This window comes from Tupaia chinensis, unplaced genomic scaffold (genome assembly GCF_000334495.1).
Source record: "Tupaia chinensis unplaced genomic scaffold, TupChi_1.0 Scaffold000322_1, whole genome shotgun sequence".
Classification (NCBI taxonomy): domain Eukaryota; kingdom Metazoa; phylum Chordata; class Mammalia; order Scandentia; family Tupaiidae; genus Tupaia; species Tupaia belangeri.
In genome coordinates, this window is record NW_006159816.1 from 4,588,341 (window position 1) to 4,609,326 (window position 20,986).

At 42.2% G+C, this 20,986-nt stretch overlaps 1 protein-coding gene across 1 annotated transcript in view; it reads left to right on the forward strand.

Moving 5' to 3' along the window:
* Positions 1-20,986, forward strand: part of TTN (titin) — a 306,431-nt gene that overhangs the window by 249,698 nt on the left and 35,747 nt on the right. Inside the window, 5 exon segments of the mRNA XM_027773115.1 lie at positions 73-660; positions 757-1,059; positions 1,169-11,814; positions 13,545-20,007; positions 20,601-20,897. Coding sequence (XP_027628916.1) covers positions 73-660; positions 757-1,059; positions 1,169-11,814; positions 13,545-20,007; positions 20,601-20,897 — 18,297 coding nt within the window.

Genomic DNA, 20,986 nt, shown 5'->3' on the forward strand with positions numbered 1-20,986 from the left:
TGCACTTTGTTTAAAAATAACAAGTTAGGACTCCTTCCTTTTCTGATTAAAATGTACTTTTTTTCTTTGCAGAGGCACCAACCATTGTCCTTGATCCCACAATAAAAGACGGGCTAACAATTAAAGCAGGGGATACCATTGTTTTGAGTGCCATTAGCATTCTTGGTAAACCCCTTCCAAAGTCTACTTGGTCCAAGGCAGGGAAAGACATTAGACCATCAGATATCGCTCAGATAACTTCAACCCCGACATCTTCCATGCTTACTGTCAAGTATGCCACCAGAAAAGATGCTGGTGAATACACCATCACTGCTACCAATCCTTTTGGCACAAAGGAGGAACATGTGAAAGTAACAGTCCTTGACGTACCTGGTCCCCCAGGTCCTATTGAAATCAGTAATGTTTCTGCTGAAAAGGCAACGCTTACCTGGACACCTCCCTTGGAAGATGGTGGCTCACCAATAAAGTCCTATGTTCTTGAAAAGAGAGAAACTAGCCGACTTTTGTGGACAGTAGTTTCTGAAGATATTCAGTCTTGCAGGCATGTGGTTACCAAACTTATCCAAGGGAACGAGTATATCTTCCGAGTTTCAGCTGTAAACCAGTATGGCAAAGGAGAACCTGTACAGTCTGAACCTGTCAAAATGGTAGACAGATTTGGTAAGTATAACATGTGAGAGAATTGATACAGAAATATTTATAACAGAGCTTAGTGCATCATGAGTTTCTCATAAATTTGCTTTTTTTTTTTTTTAGGTCCTCCTGGTCCTCCAGGAAAACCAGAAATATCAAATGTCACTAAAAACACTGCAACTGTCAGTTGGAAAAGGCCAACTGATGATGGTGGCAGTGAGATCACAGGATATCATGTAGAAAGGAGAGAAAAGAAAAGCTTGCGATGGGTGAGAGCAACAAAGGCACCAATTTCTGATCTCAGATGCAAAGTAACAGGACTACAAGAAGGAAACACCTATGAATTCCGTGTCAGTGCAGAAAACAGAGCAGGAATTGGTCCACCTAGTGATGCTTCAAATTCAGTTCTAATGAAAGATGTAGCATGTTAGTATTTATCTTTTTCAACACTGCTCTTTTGGGAGTGCCAATATTTTAGATAAATTATCCAAAAGTCAAAGTCTTCATATACACTGTTATGTCTTCTCTTTTTCAGATCCTCCAGGACCACCTTCAAATGCACATATCACTGATACGACTAAAAAGTCTGCTTCTCTAGCATGGGGCAAGCCTCATTATGATGGTGGACTTGAAATCACTGGCTATATCGTAGAGCATCAGAAAGTAGGAGATGAGGCCTGGATAAAAGATACAACAGGAACTGGCCTCAGAATCACTCAGTTTGTTGTCACTGATCTTCAGACTAAAGAAAAATATAACTTTAGAATCAGTGCCGTCAATGATGCAGGTGTTGGGGAGCCAGCAGTGATTCCAGATGTTGAAATTGTAGAACGGGAAATGGCCCCTGATTTTGAGCTAGATGCCGAACTTCGAAGAACCCTTGTTGTAAGAGCTGGACTCAGTATTAGAATATTTGTGCCAATTAAAGGTCGTCCTGCCCCTGAAGTAACATGGACCAAAGATGATATCAACCTGAAAAACCGAGCCAACATTGAAAATACAGAATCATTTACTCTTTTGATTATCCCAGAATGTAATAGATATGATACTGGCAAATTTGTGATGACCATTGAAAACCCTGCTGGGAAGAAAAGTGGCTTTGTTAATGTCAGAGTCTTGGATACACCAGGCCCTGTCATTAACCTGAGGCCTACAGACATCACCAAGGACAGTGTCACCCTGCACTGGGATCTCCCTCTGATAGATGGGGGCTCACGTATAACAAATTACATTGTGGAGAAACGTGAAGCAACACGGAAATCTTATTCTACAGCCACCACTAAGTGCCATAAATGCACCTATAAAGTTACTGGTTTGACTGAAGGGTGTGAATACTTCTTCAGAGTGATGGCAGAAAATGAATATGGAATTGGAGAGCCATCAGAAACTACAGAACCTGTAAAAGCCTCTGAAGCACCATCGCCGCCAGACAGTCTTAACATCATGGACATAACTAAGAGCACAGTCAGCCTGGCATGGCCTAAACCCAAACATGATGGTGGCAGTAAAATCACTGGTTATGTGATTGAAGCCCAAAGAAAAGGCTCTGACCAGTGGACCCACATCACAACTGTGAAAGGGTTAGAATGTGTTGTGAAGAATCTAACTGAAGGGGAAGAGTATACCTTCCAGGTAATGGCAGTGAACAGTGCAGGAAGAAGTGCCCCAAGAGAAAGCAGACCTGTCATTGTCAAGGAGCAGACCATGCTTCCAGAGTTGGATCTCCGTGGCATCTATCAGAAATTGGTTGTTGCCAGAGCTGGTGACAACATCAAAGTTGAAATTCCAGTGCTTGGTCGACCAAAGCCCACAGTGACTTGGAAGAAAGGAGATCAAATCCTTAAACAAACACAGAGAGTTAATTTTGAAAATACAGCAACTTCAACCATCTTAAATATTAATGAGTGTGTCAGAAGTGATAGTGGGCCCTATCCATTAACAGCAAAGAACATTGTAGGAGAAGTTGGTGATGTCATCACCATTCAAGTCCATGATATCCCTGGGCCACCTACTGGGCCAATCAAATTTGATGAAGTTTCATCTGATTTTGTAACCTTCTCTTGGGAACCACCTGAGAATGATGGAGGTGTACCAATAAGCAACTATGTAGTGGAAATGCGACAGACTGACAGTACCTCATGGACTGAGTTAGCAACCACTGTTATACGCACTACCTATAAAGCCACCCACCTTACAACTGGAGTGGAATATCAGTTCCGTGTAAAAGCTCAAAATAGATATGGAGTTGGACCAGGCATCACATCAGCATCTATAGTTGCCAATTATCCATTTAAGGTTCCTGGGCCTCCTGGTACCCCTCAGGTAACTGCAGTTAGCAAGGATTCAATGACAATTAGCTGGCATGAGCCTCTTACTGATGGTGGAAGCCCAATTTTGGGGTATCACATTGAAAGAAAAGAACGAAACGGTATTCTCTGGCAGACTGTGAGCAAAGCATTAGTAGCAGGCAACATTTTCAAATCAAGTGGACTTACAGATGGTATTGCTTATGAATTCCGAGTGATTGCAGAAAACATGGCAGGCAAAAGCAAACCGAGCAAGCCATCTGAACCTATGTTTGCTTTGGATCCCATTGACCCACCTGGGAAACCGGTACCTCTAAATATTACTAGACACACAGTGACTCTTAAATGGGCTAAGCCTGAATATACTGGAGGCTTTAAAATTACCAGTTACGTAGTTGAAAAGAGAGACCTTCCTAATGGGCGGTGGCTGAAGGCCAACTTCAGTAACATTTTGGAGAACGAATTTACAGTCAGTGGCCTAACAGAAGATGCCGCATATGAATTCCGTGTCATTGCCAAAAATGCTGCTGGTGCTATTAGCCCACCATCTGAGCCATCCGATGCAATCACATGCAGGGATGACATTGAAGCCCCAAGAATAATGGTGGATGTTAAATTTAAGGACACAGTTATATTAAAAGCAGGTGAGGCATTCAAACTAGAAGCTGATGTTTCGGGTCGCCCACCTCCAACAATGGAATGGACCAAAAATGGAAAAGAGCTTGAAGGCACAGGAAAATTAGAAATAAAGATTGCAGATTTCTCTACTAATCTGGTAAACAAGGACTCATCAAGAAAAGATAGTGGTGCCTATACCCTTACAGCAACCAATCCTGGTGGCTTCGCCAAACACATTTTCAATGTCAAAGTTCTTGATAGACCAGGTCCACCTGAAGCACCTTTAACTGTGTCTGATGTGACATCAGAAAAATGTGTCTTGTCCTGGTTGCCTCCACTAGATGACGGAGGTGCCAAAATTGATCATTACATAGTACAGAAACGTGAAACTAGCAGACTGGCCTGGACAAATGTAGCCTCAGAAGTCCAAGTAACAAAACTAAAAGTCACAAAACTTTTGAAAGGCAATGAATACATATTCCGTGTCATGGCTGTAAATAAATATGGAGTTGGAGAGCCACTGGAATCAGAACCTGTGCTCGCAGTGGATCCTTATGGACCCCCTGATCCACCCAAAAACCCCGAGGTGACAGCCATTACTAAAGATTCAATGGTTGTCTGCTGGGGACACCCTGATTCTGATGGTGGAAGTGAAATCATCAACTACATTGTGGAACGGCGTGATAAAGCCGGCCAGCGCTGGGTGAAATGCAACAAGAAAACGCTTACTGATTTAAGATATAAAGTATCTGGACTGACTGAAGGACACGAGTATGAATTCAGGATTATGGCTGAAAACGCTGCTGGCATTAGTGCACCAAGTCCTACCAGTCCATTTTATAAAGCTTGTGACACTGTATTTAAACCGGGCCCACCAGGTAACCCACGTGTTCTAGATACAAGCCGATCATCCATTTCAATTGCTTGGAATAAACCTATCTATGATGGTGGTTCCGAAATTACTGGGTATATGGTTGAGATTGCCCTGCCTGAGGAAGATGAATGGCAGGTTGTCACTCCACCAGCTGGGCTCAAGGCAACTTCTTACACCATTACCAACCTCATAGAGAATCAGGAATATAAAATCCGCATATATGCCATGAATTCTGAAGGACTTGGAGAGCCTGCCCTTGTTCCTGGAACTCCAAAGGCTGAAGACAGAATGCTGCCTCCAGAGATTGAACTGGATGCTGACCTGCGCAAAGTTGTTACTATTAGAGCCTGTTGCACACTGAGACTTTTTGTTCCAATCAAAGGAAGGCCTGCACCTGAGGTGAAGTGGACTCGGGAACATGGAGAATCTTTAGATAAAGCTAGCATAGAATCCACAAGCTCTTACACACTGCTTATTGTTGGAAATGTAAACAGATTTGATAGTGGAAAATACATACTAACTGTAGAAAATAGCTCTGGCAGCAAGTCTGCATTTGTCAATGTGAGAGTATTAGATACACCAGGTCCTCCCCAGGATCTGAAGGTAAAGGAAGTCACTAAAACGTCCGTTACATTGACATGGGATCCTCCTCTCCTTGATGGTGGCTCAAAAATTAAGAACTATATTGTTGAAAAGCGGGAATCAACACGAAAAGCATATTCAACTGTTGCAACAAACTGCCATAAGACTTCCTGGAAGGTAGACCAGCTTCAAGAAGGCTGTAGTTACTATTTCAGGGTACTTGCTGAAAATGAATATGGTATTGGGCTGCCGGCTGAAACTGCAGAGTCTGTGAAGGCATCAGAACGACCTCTTCCTCCAGGAAAAATAACTTTGGTGGATGTCACAAGAAATAGTGTGTCACTCTCTTGGGAGAAACCAGAGCATGATGGAGGCAGTCGAATTCTAGGCTACATTGTGGAGATGCAGAGCAAAGGCAGTGACAAATGGGCCACATGTGCCACAGTCAAAGTCACCGAAGCCACTATAACCGGATTAATTCAGGGTGAAGAATATTCTTTCCGTGTTTCGGCCCAGAATGAAAAGGGCATCAGTGACCCTAGACAACTGAGCGTGCCAGTAATCGCCAAAGACCTTGTCATTCCACCAGCCTTCAAACTCCTGTTCAATACTTTCACTGTACTGGCAGGTGAAGACCTAAAAGTTGATGTTCCATTCATTGGACGCCCTACACCTTCTGTAACCTGGCATAAAGATGATGTACCACTAAAGCAGACAACTAGAGTAAATGCAGAGAGCACAGAAAATAATTCACTACTGACAATAAAGGAAGCCTGCCGAGAAGATGTTGGACATTATGTGGTTAAACTGACTAACTCAGCTGGTGAAGCTACTGAAACCCTTAATGTTATTGTTCTTGACAAACCAGGACCTCCAACTGGACCAGTTAAAGTAGAAGAAGTGACAGCTGATAGCATTACTATTTCCTGGGGCCCACCGAAGTATGATGGTGGAAGTTCTATCAATAACTACATTGTAGAGAAAAGGGACACTTCCACAACCACCTGGCAAATTGTGTCAGCTACAGTTGCAAGGACAACAATAAAGGCTTGCAGATTAAAGACTGGATGTGAATATCAGTTTAGAATTGCAGCTGAAAACCGATATGGAAAAAGTACCTACCTCAATTCAGAGCCTATTGTAGCCCAATATCCATTCAAAGTTCCTGGTCCTCCTGGCACACCATTCGTCACCCACTCCTCCAGGGACAGCATGGAAGTACAATGGAATGAACCAGTCAGTGATGGAGGAAGCAGAGTTATTGGCTATCATCTAGAACGCAAGGAAAGAAACAGCATCCTCTGGGTTAAGTTGAATAAGACACCTATTCCTCAAACTAAGTTTAAGACAACTGGCCTTGAAGAAGGCATTGAGTATGAATTTAGAGTCTCCGCAGAGAACATCGTGGGCATCGGCAAGCCAAGTAAAGTGTCAGAATGCTATGTAGCTCGTGACCCATGTGATCCACCAGGACGGCCAGAAGCAATAATTGTCACACGGAATTCTGTGACTCTTCAGTGGAAGAAACCCACCTATGATGGTGGAAGCAAGATCACTGGTTATGTTGTTGAGAAGAAAGAATTGCCTGATGGCCGCTGGATGAAAGCCAGCTTTACAAATATCATTGACACTCAGTTTGAAGTAACTGGCTTAGTTGAAGATCATAGATACGAGTTCCGGGTTATAGCACGAAATGCTGCAGGAGTGTTTAGTGAACCTTCAGAAAGTACAGGAGCAATAACAGCAAGAGATGAGGTAGATCCACCACGAATAAGTATGGATCCAAAATTCAAAGACACTATCGTGATTCATGCTGGTGAGTCATTCAAAATTGATGCAGATATTCATGGCAAACCAATACCGACTGTTCAGTGGATAAAGGGTGAGCAGGAGCTTTCAAACACAGCTCGATTAGAAATAAAGAGCACTGACTTTGCCACTAGTCTCAGCGTAAAGGATGCAGTACGTGTCGACAGTGGAAATTACATATTGAAGGCCAAAAATGTGGCAGGAGAGAGAACAGCTACTGTGAATGTAAAGGTTCTTGATAGACCAGGGCCACCTGAAGGACCTGTTGCTATCTCAGGAGTTACAGCAGAAAAATGCACTCTAGCTTGGAAACCCCCACTTCAGGATGGTGGGAGCGATATCATAAATTATATTGTGGAAAGAAGAGAAACCAGCCGCTTAGTTTGGACCGTAGTTGATGCCAATGTGCAAACTCTCAGCTGCAAGGTTACTAAACTTCTTGAAGGCAATGAGTACATTTTCCGTATAATGGCTGTAAACAAGTATGGTGTTGGTGAACCTCTTGAATCTGAGTCAGTAATGGCTAAGAATCCATTTGTAGTGCCAGATGCACCAAAAGCTCCAGAAGTCACAACAGTCACCAAGGACTCGATGATTGTTGTATGGGAAAGGCCAGCATCTGATGGAGGTAGTGAAATTCTTGGATATGTTCTTGAAAAACGGGATAAAGAGGGCATCCGATGGACAAGATGCCACAAGCGTTTGATTGGGGAGTTGCGCTTGAGAGTAACTGGCCTCATCGAAAATCACAATTATGAATTCAGAGTCTCAGCTGAGAATGCTGCCGGACTTAGTGAACCAAGCCCTCCTTCTGCTTACCAAAAGGCTTGTGATCCTATTTACAAACCAGGACCTCCAAACAACCCCAAAGTCATAGATACTACCAGATCGTCAGTTTTCCTTTCTTGGAGCAAACCAATATATGATGGTGGTTGTGAAATCCAAGGATACATTGTTGAAAAATGTGATGTAAGTGTTGGTGAATGGACAATGTGTACTCCACCAACTGGAATCAACAAAACCAATATAGAAGTAGAGAAGCTACTGGAAAAGCATGAATACAACTTCCGCATCTGTGCCATTAACAAAGCTGGAGTTGGAGAACATGCTGATGTCCCTGGACCTATTATAGTTGAAGAAAAATTGGAAGCACCAGACATTGATCTTGATCTAGAACTAAGGAAAATTATAAATATAAGGGCAGGTGGTTCTTTAAGGTTATTTGTCCCGATAAAAGGTCGTCCTACTCCAGAAGTTAAATGGGGAAAAGTGGATGGTGAAATCCGAGATGCAGCTATAATTGATGTCACTAGCAGTTTTACCTCTCTTGTTCTTGACAATGTGAATCGGTATGACAGTGGAAAATACACTCTCACATTGGAAAACAGCAGTGGATCAAAATCAGCCTTTGTCACTGTCAGAGTCCTGGACACACCAAGTCCACCTGTTAACCTGAAAGTCACAGAAATTACCAAAGACTCAGTATCAATTACATGGGAACCTCCTTTATTGGATGGGGGATCCAAAATAAAAAATTACATTGTTGAGAAACGTGAAGCCACAAGAAAATCATATGCAGCTGTTGTAACAAACTGCCATAAGAATTCTTGGAAAATTGATCAACTCCAAGAAGGTTGCAGTTATTACTTTAGAGTAACAGCTGAGAATGAGTATGGTATTGGCCTTCCTGCCCGCACTGCTGATCCTATTAAGGTTGCAGAAGTCCCACAACCACCAGGAAAAATAATTGTGGATGATGTTACCAGAAATAGTGTCTCTCTGAGCTGGACAAAGCCTGAACATGATGGTGGCAGTAAAATCATTCAGTATATTGTGGAAATGCAAGCCAAACACAGTGACAAGTGGTCAGAGTGTGCTCGAGTAAAGACTCTTGAAGCGGTAATTACCAACCTAACTCAGGGAGAAGAATATCTTTTTAGAGTTGTTGCTGTAAATGAAAAGGGCAGAAGTGATCCTAGATCCCTTGCGGTTCCAATAGTTGCTAAAGATCTGGTTATCGAGCCAGATGTAAGACCTGCATTCAACAGTTACAGTGTACAGGTTGGCCAAGATTTGAAGATAGAAGTGCCAATTTCTGGACGTCCTAAGCCAACCATTACTTGGACTAAAGATGGTCTTCCACTAAAGCAGACCACAAGAATCAATGTTACTGATTCGCTTGATCTCACCACACTCACTATTAAAGAAACTCATAAGGATGATGGTGGGCAATATGGAATCACAGTTGCCAATGTCGTTGGTCAAAAAACAGCAACCATTGAAGTTATAGCCCTAGATAAACCTGATCCTCCACAAGGACCTGTTAAATTTGATGAAGTCAGTGCCGAAAGTATTACATTATCATGGAACCCTCCATTGTATACAGGGGGCTGCCAAATCACCAACTACATTGTTCACAAAAGGGATACAACCACCACAGTGTGGGATGTTGTTTCTGCTACTGTAGCCAGAACTACACTCAAAGTGACAAAACTGAAAACTGGTACAGAATACCAATTCAGAATATTTGCTGAAAACAGATACGGTCAAAGCTTTGCTTTGGAATCCAGTCCAGTTGTAGCTCAATATCCTTACAAAGAACCAGGCCCTCCAGGCACGCCATTTGTCACGGCCATTTCCAAAGATTCCATGGTCGTACAGTGGCATGAACCAATCAATAATGGTGGAAGCCCGGTCATAGGTTACCATCTCGAGAGAAAGGAAAGAAATAGTATTTTGTGGACAAAAGTCAACAAAACTATTATCCATGACACCCAGTTTAAAGCAGTGAATCTTGAAGAAGGCATTGAATATGAATTCAGAGTTTCTGCTGAAAATATTGTTGGTGTAGGCAAAGCAAGCAAGAATTCTGAATGCTATGTAGCCAGAGATCCCTGTGACCCACCAGGAACCCCAGAAGCGATAATGGTTAAGAGAAGTGAAATCACTTTACAGTGGACTAAACCTGTATATGATGGTGGAAGTATGATTACAGGCTACATCGTAGAGAAACGTGATTTGCCTGAGGGTCGTTGGATGAAAGCCAGCTTCACAAATGTCATCGAAACTCAATTTACTGTGTCAGGACTCACTGAGGATCAAAGATATGAATTCAGAGTCATTGCAAAGAATGCAGCTGGTGCAATAAGTAAGCCCTCTGATAGTACTGGACCAATAACTGCCAAGGATGAGGTCGAACTCCCAAGAATTTCAATGGATCCAAAATTCAGAGACACAATTGTGGTAAATGCTGGAGAAACATTCAGGCTTGAGGCTGATGTCCACGGAAAGCCCCTACCTACCATTGAGTGGTTAAGAGGAGATAAGGAAGTAGAAGAATCTGCCAGGTGTGAAATAAAGAACACAGATTTCAAAGCTTTGCTTATTATAAAGGATGCTATTAGAATTGATGGTGGACAATATATTTTAAGAGCTTCCAATGTTGCAGGTTCTAAGTCATTCCCAGTAAATGTTAAAGTACTAGACAGACCAGGACCTCCAGAAGGGCCTGTCCAAGTTACCGGAGTCACTTGTGAAAAATGCACCTTATCTTGGTCTCCACCACTTCAAGATGGTGGCAGTGACATTTCTCACTATGTTGTTGAAAAGCGAGAAACCAGTCGACTTGCCTGGACCGTTGTTGCTGCAGAAGTTGTGACCAATTCTCTGAAAGTTACCAAACTCTTAGAAGGAAATGAATATATTTTCCGTATAATGGCTGTCAACAAATACGGTGTTGGAGAGCCTTTGGAGTCTGCACCAGTACTAATGAAAAATCCATTCGTGCTTCCTGGGCCACCAAAAAATTTGGAAGTCACAAACATTGCCAAAGACTCCATGACTGTCTGCTGGAACCGTCCAGATAGCGATGGTGGAAGTGAGATCATTGGCTACATCGTAGAGAAAAGAGACAGAAGTGGCATTCGATGGATAAAATGTAATAAACGCCGCATTACAGATTTACGTCTAAGAGTCACGGGATTAACAGAAGATCATGAGTATGAATTCAGAGTCTCTGCAGAAAATGCTGCTGGAGTTGGGGAACCAAGCCCACCTACAGTCTATTACAAGGCTTGTGACCCTGTGTTCAAACCTGGACCACCCACCAATGCACACGTAGTAGATACCACTAAAAATTCAATTACATTCGCCTGGGGCAAACCCATCTATGACGGTGGCAGTGAGATCCTAGGATACGTAGTAGAAATCTGTAAAGCAGATGAAGAAGAATGGCAAATAGTTACTCCACAGACTGGCCTGAGAGTCACTCGATTCGAAATTTCAAAACTCACGGAACACCAAGAGTATAAAATACGAGTCTGTGCTCTCAACAAAGTCGGCCTAGGTGAGGCTGCATCAGTTCCTGGTACTGTGAAGCCAGAAGATAAACTTGAAGCACCTGAACTTGACCTTGATTCTGAATTAAGGAAAGGAATTATTGTAAGAGCTGGAGGATCTGCCAGGATTCACATTCCATTCAAAGGCCGTCCGACCCCTGAGATCACTTGGTCTCGAGAGGAAGGCGAATTCACAGATAAGGTACAAATTGAAAAGGGTGTAAACTATACCCAACTATCAATAGATAATTGTGATAGAAATGATGCTGGAAAATACATTCTCAAGTTGGAAAACAGCAGTGGATCCAAGTCTGCTTTTGTGACTGTGAAAGTTCTTGACACTCCAGGACCACCACAGAATTTGGTAGTCAAAGAGGTGAAAAAAGATTCTGTCCTCCTGGCATGGGAGCCACCTATCATTGATGGGGGGGCAAAGGTCAAGAACTATGTGATTGACAAACGTGAGTCAACCAGAAAAGCTTATGCGAATGTGAGTAGTAAATGCAGCAAAACAAGCTTTAAAGTTGAGAATCTTACTGAAGGAGCCATATATTACTTTAGGGTAATGGCTGAAAATGAATTCGGAGTTGGCGTCCCAGTGGAAACTGTTGATGCTGTGAAAGCTGCTGAAGAACCTCCTTCACCACCAGGAAAGGTTACACTCACCGATGTGTCCCAGACCAGTGCCTCGCTTATGTGGGAGAAACCCGAACATGATGGTGGCAGCAGAATCCTGGGGTACGTTGTTGAAATGCAGCCCAAAGGCACTGAAAAATGGAGTGTTGTCACTGAATCCAAAGTCTGTAATGCAGTTGTTACCGGTTTGAGTTCTGGACAAGAATATCAGTTCCGTGTGAAGGCTTACAATGAGAAAGGCAAAAGTGACCCAAGAGTGCTTGGTGTTCCTGTCATAGCCAAGGACTTAACTATACAGCCCAGTTTTAAGTTACCATTTAACACCTACAGCGTTCAAGCTGGAGAAGATCTTAAAATAGAAATTCCTGTTATAGGCCGACCAAGGCCTAAGATTTCTTGGGTCAAAGATGGTGAGCCTCTTAAACAGACAACAAGAGTAAATGTTGAAGAAACAGCTACCTCAACTATTTTGCACATAAAAGAAAGTAACAAAGATGACTTTGGAAAATACACTGTAACGGCAACAAATAATGCAGGCACTGCCACAGAAAATCTCAGCATTATCATTTTGGAAAAGCCTGGACCTCCAGTTGGACCTGTTCGATTCGATGAAGTTAGTGCAGACTTTGTGGTCATTTCCTGGGAACCTCCAGCCTATACTGGTGGCTGCCAAATAAGCAACTACATCGTAGAGAAGCGAGATACCACCACCACTACTTGGCACATGGTATCAGCAACAGTTGCAAGAACGACAATTAAAGTAACCAAACTGAAAACAGGCACTGAGTACCAGTTTAGAATTTTTGCTGAAAACAGGTATGGAAAAAGTGCTTCCCTGGATTCCAAACCAGTTATTGTACAATATCCATTTAAAGAACCTGGACCACCTGGAACTCCATTTGTGACATCTGTCTCAAAGGATCAAATGCTTGTACAATGGCATGAGCCAGTTAATGATGGTGGCAGCAAAGTTATTGGCTACCATCTTGAACAGAAAGAAAAGAACAGCATTTTATGGGTCAAATTAAATAAGACCCCCATTCAAGACACCAAATTTAAAACAACTGGACTTGATGAAGGCCTGGAGTATGAATTCAAAGTGTCAGCTGAGAATATTGTGGGCATTGGCAAGCCTAGCAAAGTGTCAGAATGCTTTGTTGCTCGTGATCCATGTGACCCACCTGGTCGTCCTGAAGCTATTGTTATTACAAGAAACAGTGTCACGCTGAAGTGGAAGAAGCCTGCCTATGATGGTGGTAGCAAAATAACAGGTTATATTGTGGAAAAGAAAGATCTACCTGATGGCCGTTGGATGAAAGCCAGCTTTACCAATGTCTTAGAAACTGAATTTTCAGTGAGTGGACTTGTAGAAGACCAAAGATATGAATTTAGAGTAATTGCAAGAAATGCAGCTGGCAACTTTAGTGAACCGTCTGAAAGCAGTGGGGCTATTACTGCAAGAGATGAAATCGATGCACCAAATGCCTCACTGGATCCAAAATATAAAGATGTCATCATTGTTCATGCAGGAGAAACGTTTGTTCTTGAAGCTGATATCCGTGGCAAACCTATACCTGATATTGTTTGGTCAAAAGATGGAAGGGAGCTTGAAGAAACAGCTGCTCGGATGGAAATTAAATCCACTATTCAGAAAACAACTCTTATTGTTAAAGACTGTATACGCACAGATGGAGGACAGTATATTCTGAAGCTCAGCAATGTTGTGAACCTCCTTCACCACCAGGAAAGGTTACACTCACCGATGTGTCCCAGACCAGTGCCTCGCTTATGTGGGAGAAACCCGAACATGATGGTGGCAGCAGAATCCTGGGGTACGTTGTTGAAATGCAGCCCAAAGGCACTGAAAAATGGAGTGTTGTCACTGAATCCAAAGTCTGTAATGCAGTTGTTACCGGTTTGAGTTCTGGACAAGAATATCAGTTCCGTGTGAAGGCTTACAATGAGAAAGGCAAAAGTGACCCAAGAGTGCTTGGTGTTCCTGTCATAGCCAAGGACTTAACTATACAGCCCAGTTTTAAGTTACCATTTAACACCTACAGCGTTCAAGCTGGAGAAGATCTTAAAATAGAAATTCCTGTTATAGGCCGACCAAGGCCTAAGATTTCTTGGGTCAAAGATGGTGAGCCTCTTAAACAGACAACAAGAGTAAATGTTGAAGAAACAGCTACCTCAACTATTTTGCACATAAAAGAAAGTAACAAAGATGACTTTGGAAAATACACTGTAACGGCAACAAATAATGCAGGCACTGCCACAGAAAATCTCAGCATTATCATTTTGGAAAAGCCTGGACCTCCAGTTGGACCTGTTCGATTCGATGAAGTTAGTGCAGACTTTGTGGTCATTTCCTGGGAACCTCCAGCCTATACTGGTGGCTGCCAAATAAGCAACTACATCGTAGAGAAGCGAGATACCACCACCACTACTTGGCACATGGTATCAGCAACAGTTGCAAGAACGACAATTAAAGTAACCAAACTGAAAACAGGCACTGAGTACCAGTTTAGAATTTTTGCTGAAAACAGGTATGGAAAAAGTGCTTCCCTGGATTCCAAACCAGTTATTGTACAATATCCATTTAAAGAACCTGGACCACCTGGAACTCCATTTGTGACATCTGTCTCAAAGGATCAAATGCTTGTACAATGGCATGAGCCAGTTAATGATGGTGGCAGCAAAGTTATTGGCTACCATCTTGAACAGAAAGAAAAGAACAGCATTTTATGGGTCAAATTAAATAAGACCCCCATTCAAGACACCAAATTTAAAACAACTGGACTTGATGAAGGCCTGGAGTATGAATTCAAAGTGTCAGCTGAGAATATTGTGGGCATTGGCAAGCCTAGCAAAGTGTCAGAATGCTTTGTTGCTCGTGATCCATGTGACCCACCTGGTCGTCCTGAAGCTATTGTTATTACAAGAAACAGTGTCACGCTGAAGTGGAAGAAGCCTGCCTATGATGGTGGTAGCAAAATAACAGGTTATATTGTGGAAAAGAAAGATCTACCTGATGGCCGTTGGATGAAAGCCAGCTTTACCAATGTCTTAGAAACTGAATTTTCAGTGAGTGGACTTGTAGAAGACCAAAGATATGAATTTAGAGTAATTGCAAGAAATGCAGCTGGCAACTTTAGTGAACCGTCTGAAAGCAGTGGGGCTATTACTGCAAGAGATGAAATCGATGCACCAAATGCCTCACTGGATCCAAAATATAAAGATGTCATCATTGTTCATGCAGGAGAAACGTTTGTTCTTGAAGCTGATATCCGTGGCAAACCTATACCTGATATTGTTTGGTCAAAAGATGGAAGGGAGCTTGAAGAAACAGCTGCTCGGATGGAAATTAAATCCACTATTCAGAAAACAACTCTTATTGTTAAAGACTGTATACGCACAGATGGAGGACAGTATATTCTGAAGCTCAGCAATGTTGGTGGCACAAAGTCTATACCAATCACTGTAAAGGTACTTGACAGACCAGGGCCTCCTGAAGGACCTCTGAAAGTTTCTGGGGTTACTGCAGAAAAATGTTACCTGGCATGGAATCCACCTTTACAAGATGGTGGTGCTAATATTTCACACTACATCATTGAAAAGAGAGAGACAAGTAGACTCTCCTGGACCCAGGTTTCAACTGAGGTACAGGCCCTGAACTACAAAGTCACTAAACTTCTTCCTGGTAATGAGTACATTTTCCGTGTCATGGCTGTGAATAAATACGGAATTGGAGAGCCTCTGGAATCCGAGCCTGTTATAGCCTGTAATCCTTATAAGCCACCAGGTCCTCCTTCCACACCCGAAGCTTCAGCGATCACTAAAGATTCTATGGTCGTCACGTGGGCACGCCCAGTAGATGATGGAGGTGCCGAAATTGAAGGTTACATTCTTGAGAAACGAGATAAGGAAGGCATTAGATGGACCAAATGCAACAAGAAAACACTAACAGATCTCCGGTTCAGGGTGACTGGCCTTACTGAAGGTCATTCCTATGAATTCAGAGTTGCTGCTGAAAACGCAGCTGGTGTGGGTGAACCCAGTGAGCCATCTGTTTTCTACCGTGCATGTGATGCCTTATATCCACCAGGTCCACCAAGCAATCCAAAAGTAACAGACACTTCAAGATCTTCTGTCTCCCTGGCATGGAATAAGCCAATTTATGATGGTGGTGCACCTGTCAAAGGCTATGTTGTTGAAGTCAAAGAAGCCACTGCTGACGAATGGACAACTTGCACTCCACCAACAGGATTACAAGGAAAGCAGTTCACAGTGACCAAGCTTAAAGAAAATACTGAGTATAACTTCCGTATCTGTGCCATGAATTCTGAAGGTGTAGGTGAACCTGCAACCATACCTGGTTCTGTTGTTGCTCAGGAGAGGGCGGAGCCACCAGAAATAGAGCTTGATGCAGATCTCAGAAAGGTGGTCCTTCTGCGTGCAAGTGCTACTTTACGCTTATTCGTAACTATCAAAGGTCGACCAGAACCTGAAGTTAAGTGGGAAAAGGCAGACGGCATTCTCACTGAAAGGGCCCAGATTGAGGTAACCAGCTCATATACAATGTTGGTCATTGATAATGTTACCAGATTTGACAGCGGTCGGTATAATCTGACATTAGAAAATAACAGTGGCTCCAAAACAGCATTTGTTAATGTCAGAGTTCTTGATTCACCAAGTGCCCCTGTGAATTTGACTGTAAGAGAAGTGAAAAAAGACTCAGTGACACTGTCCTGGGAACCACCACTTATTGATGGTGGAGCTAAAATTACAAACTACATTGTCGAAAAACGAGAAACAACAAGAAAAGCCTACGCTACCATTACAAACAATTGCACTAAGAATACTTTTAAAATTGAAAATCTACAAGAAGGATGTTCCTACTACTTCCGAGTCTTGGCTGCCAACGAATATGGGATTGGTTTGCCAGCTGAAACTACCGAACCCGTCAAAGTGTCTGAACCACCCCTCCCACCTGGAAGAGTAACTCTGGTTGATGTGACCCGTAGTTCAGCTACAATTAAGTGGGAGAAACCAGAAAGTGATGGTGGAAGCAAAATTACTGGTTATGTCGTTGAAATGCAAACTAAAGGGAGTGAAAAATGGAGCACATGCACACAAGTTAAAACCCTAGAAGCAACTGTATCTGGCCTAACTGCAGGAGAAGAGTATGTCTTCAGGGTAGCAGCAGTTAATGAAAAAGGAAGAAGTGATCCAAGACAACTTGGAGTGCCAGTAATTGCAAGGGATATTGAAATAAAGCCTTCAGTTGAGCTTCCTTTCCATACTTTCAATGTAAAGGCTAAAGAACAACTAAAGATTGATGTCCCATTCAAAGGAAGACCTCAAGCTACTGTGAGCTGGAAAAAAGACGGTCAGATACTTAAAGAGACAACAAGAGTCAATGTTTCTTCTTCAAAGACTGTAACATCACTCTCTATTAAAGAAGCTTCAAGGGAAGATGTTGGAACTTATGAGTTATGTGTTTCAAACAGTGCTGGATCCATAACAGTTCCTATTACTGTAATTGTCCTTGACAAACCAGGCCCTCCAGGTCCTATTCATATTGATGAGGTTAGTTGTGACAATGTAACCATTTCTTGGAATCCTCCAGAATATGATGGTGGCTGCCATATTAGTAATTACATTGTGGAAAAGAGAGAAACCACTTCTACAACATGGCAGGTAGTTTCACAAGCAGTTGCAAGAACATCCATTAAAATAGTGAGACTGACAACAGGGAGTGAATATCAGTTCCGTGTTTGTGCAGAAAACCGCTATGGAAAGAGCTCCTACAGTGAATCTTCAGCTGTTGTTGCAGAGTATCCATTCAGTCCCCCAGGTCCTCCTGGTACTCCCAAAGTTGTGCATGCCACAAAATCTAGCATGATTGTAAGCTGGCAAGTGCCAGTTAATGATGGAGGAAGTCAAGTAATTGGCTATCATCTTGAATACAAAGAAAGAAGCAGTATCCTTTGGTCAAAAGCAAATAAAATCCTCATTGCTGATACTCAAATGAAAGTCTCTGGCCTTGATGAAGGACTGATGTATGAATATCGTGTATATGCTGAGAATATTGCAGGAATTGGTAAATGCAGTAAATCTTGTGAGCCAGTTCCGGCAAGAGATCCTTGTGACCCTCCTGGACAACCCGAAGTCATAAATATAACCAGAAAATCAGTGTCACTTAAATGGTCTAAACCACATTACGATGGTGGAGCTAAGATCACAGGCTATATTGTTGAACGTAGAGAACTACCAGATGGCCGGTGGCTAAAGTGCAATTTTACTAATGTACAAGAAACATACTTCGAAGTAACTGAACTTACTGAAGATCAGCGGTATGAATTCCGGGTTTTTGCAAGGAACGCTGCTGATTCAATTAGTGAACCATCGGAATCCACAGGCCCTATTACAGTTAAAGATGATGTTGAAGCTCCAAGAATTATGATGGATGTCAAGTTCCGAGACGTTATTGTTGTCAAAGCTGGAGAGGTCCTTAAGATAAATGCTGATGTTGCAGGAAGACCACTGCCAGTCATTTCCTGGGCCAAGGATGGTGTAGAAATTGAAGAAAGAGCAAGAACAGAAATTATCTCAACAGACTACAATACTCTGTTAACAGTTAAAGACTGTGTAAGAAGAGACACTGGGCAATACGTACTAACACTGAAGAATGTTGCTGGAACTCGTTCAATGGCAGTTAATTGCAAGGTACTTGATAAGCCTGGCCCACCAGCAGGACCACTTGAAATCAGTGGCCTCACTTCTGAGAAGTGCTCTCTTTCCTGGGGACGTCCCCAAGAAGATGGTGGTGCAGATATCGACTATTACATTGTAGAAAAACGTGAAACGAGCCGCCTTGCATGGACAATATGTGAAGCAGAATTAAGAACAACATCCTGTAAAGTGACCAAGTTACTCAAAGGCAATGAATACATATTTAGAGTAACTGGTGTGAATAAATATGGTGTTGGTGAACCCTTGGAGAGTGTGGCCGTAAAGGCACTAGATCCATTTACAGTTCCAAGTCCACCCACATCTTTGGAAATTACATCTGTGACCAAAGAGTTCATGACGCTTTGCTGGTCGAGACCTGAGAGTGACGGAGGCAGTGAAATCTCTGGCTACATCATCGAAAGGAGAGAGAAAAATAGTCTACGATGGGTGCGTGTAAACAAAAAACCAGTTTATGATCTGAGAGTGAAATCAACAGGACTTCGGGAAGGATGTGAATATGAGTATCGGGTTTATGCAGAAAATGCTGCTGGCCTAAGTCTTCCGAGTGACACCTCCCCCTTAATTCGGGCAGAAGATCCAGTGTTCTTGCCATCTCCTCCATCCAAACCTAAAATTGTGGACTCAGGCAAGACGACCATCACGATTGGCTGGGTAAAGCCTTTGTTTGATGGTGGGACCCCTGTAACTGGATATACTGTAGAATACAAAAAATCTGATGAAACTGACTGGAAAACTGCCATTCAGAGCTTGAGAGGCACAGAATACACAGTAAGTGGACTAACAACAGGAGCTGAATATGTTTTCCAAGTGAGATCTGTCAATAAGGTTGGTGCGAGTGATCCCAGTGAAAGCTCAGATCCGCAGATAGCCAAGGAAAGAGAAGAAGAACCTGTATTTGATCTTGACAGTGAAATGAAGAAGACCTTGATAGTAAAGGCAGGTTCTTCGTTTACCATGACTGTGCCTTTCCGAGGAAGACCAGTACCCAACGTCTTGTGGAGTAAGCCAGATACTGACCTCCGCACTAGAGCTTACATTGATTCCACAGACTCTCGCACATCACTTACAATTGAAAACGCCAACAGAAACGACTCTGGAAAATACACATTAACAATTCAGAATGTTGTTAATGCTGCTTCACTCACCTTAGTTGTCAAAGTTTTAGATTCCCCAGGTCCTCCGGCCAATATTACTGTACAAGATGTAACCAAAGAGTCTGCGGTGCTATCCTGGGATGTTCCTGAAAACGACGGTGGTGCACCAGTTAAGAATTACCACATAGAAAAACGTGAGGCTAGCAAGAAAGCATGGGTCTCCGTGACTAACAACTGTAACCGCCTCTCCTACAAAATTACCAATTTACAAGAAGGAGCTATTTACTACTTCAGAGTCTGTGGAGAAAATGAGTTTGGTGTTGGTGTACCAGCAGAAACAAAGGAAGGAGTAAAAATAACAGGTATGTTCTAAGAACATGGAGAACTTACATATCCAGATTAATTTTTCTATAAGATTTCTGTGCATATTCTCATTACTAGTGGTCTAATCTTGAATACTTTGGTTCACACCCCAAACGATTTACACTGTAGCACAAAATAAATCTCTAGTAGACAAAGGTTTTCAGTGATTAGAAAAAAACAATGTAGAAATGCATCTAGCTAGAATTGGATAATATAGTATGAATTAAGTACAAATTAATCTGAGTATGAACATGTATGTTTATAGATATAGATGTGTGTGTGTGTATGTATACCCACACTGTGTAAAGTTTCTTATAAGACCATTCCTCTCCTTCCTTTTTATACCCATAATTAATCTGGGTAAATTTTATCTGGCCATTTAATTTGAATGTGAATGCTCTAACATGTGATGACATATCCTAAAGGAGCCCTAGTTGCTCAAAAGCCAAACTGACCATATAAAAAGTAAGAAAGACTCAAATCAAAGAAACTATATAACCTTAATTTAAGTGTTCTTTTGAAATGTATGAAGAATGCACATTTAAAAAGCTGTAATAATTCTTCCCTTTATTTTAATACTTTATTTTCTTAGAAAAGCCAAGCCCGCCTGAAAAACTTGGAGTAACAAGTGTATCCAAAGATAGTGTTTCTCTGATCTGGCTGAAGCCTGAACATGATGGTGGAAGCAGAATTGTACACTATGTCGTTGAAGCACTAGAGAAAGGACAGAAAAATTGGGTTAAATGTGCAGTTGTCAAGTCAACCCATCACACTGTGTCTGGTCTAAGAGAGAATTCTGAATACTTTTTCCGGGTGTTTGCTGAAAATCAAGCTGGCTTGAGTGACCCAAGAGAGCTTCTGCTCCCTGTTCTGGTTAAGGAACAACTTGGTATGTCTAGAATTTTATCTAGAAGCAAAACTTGAATTTGCATGCATTAAACTAATTTTAGGAAACTCTTTTGCATCTTCATTTTCTAT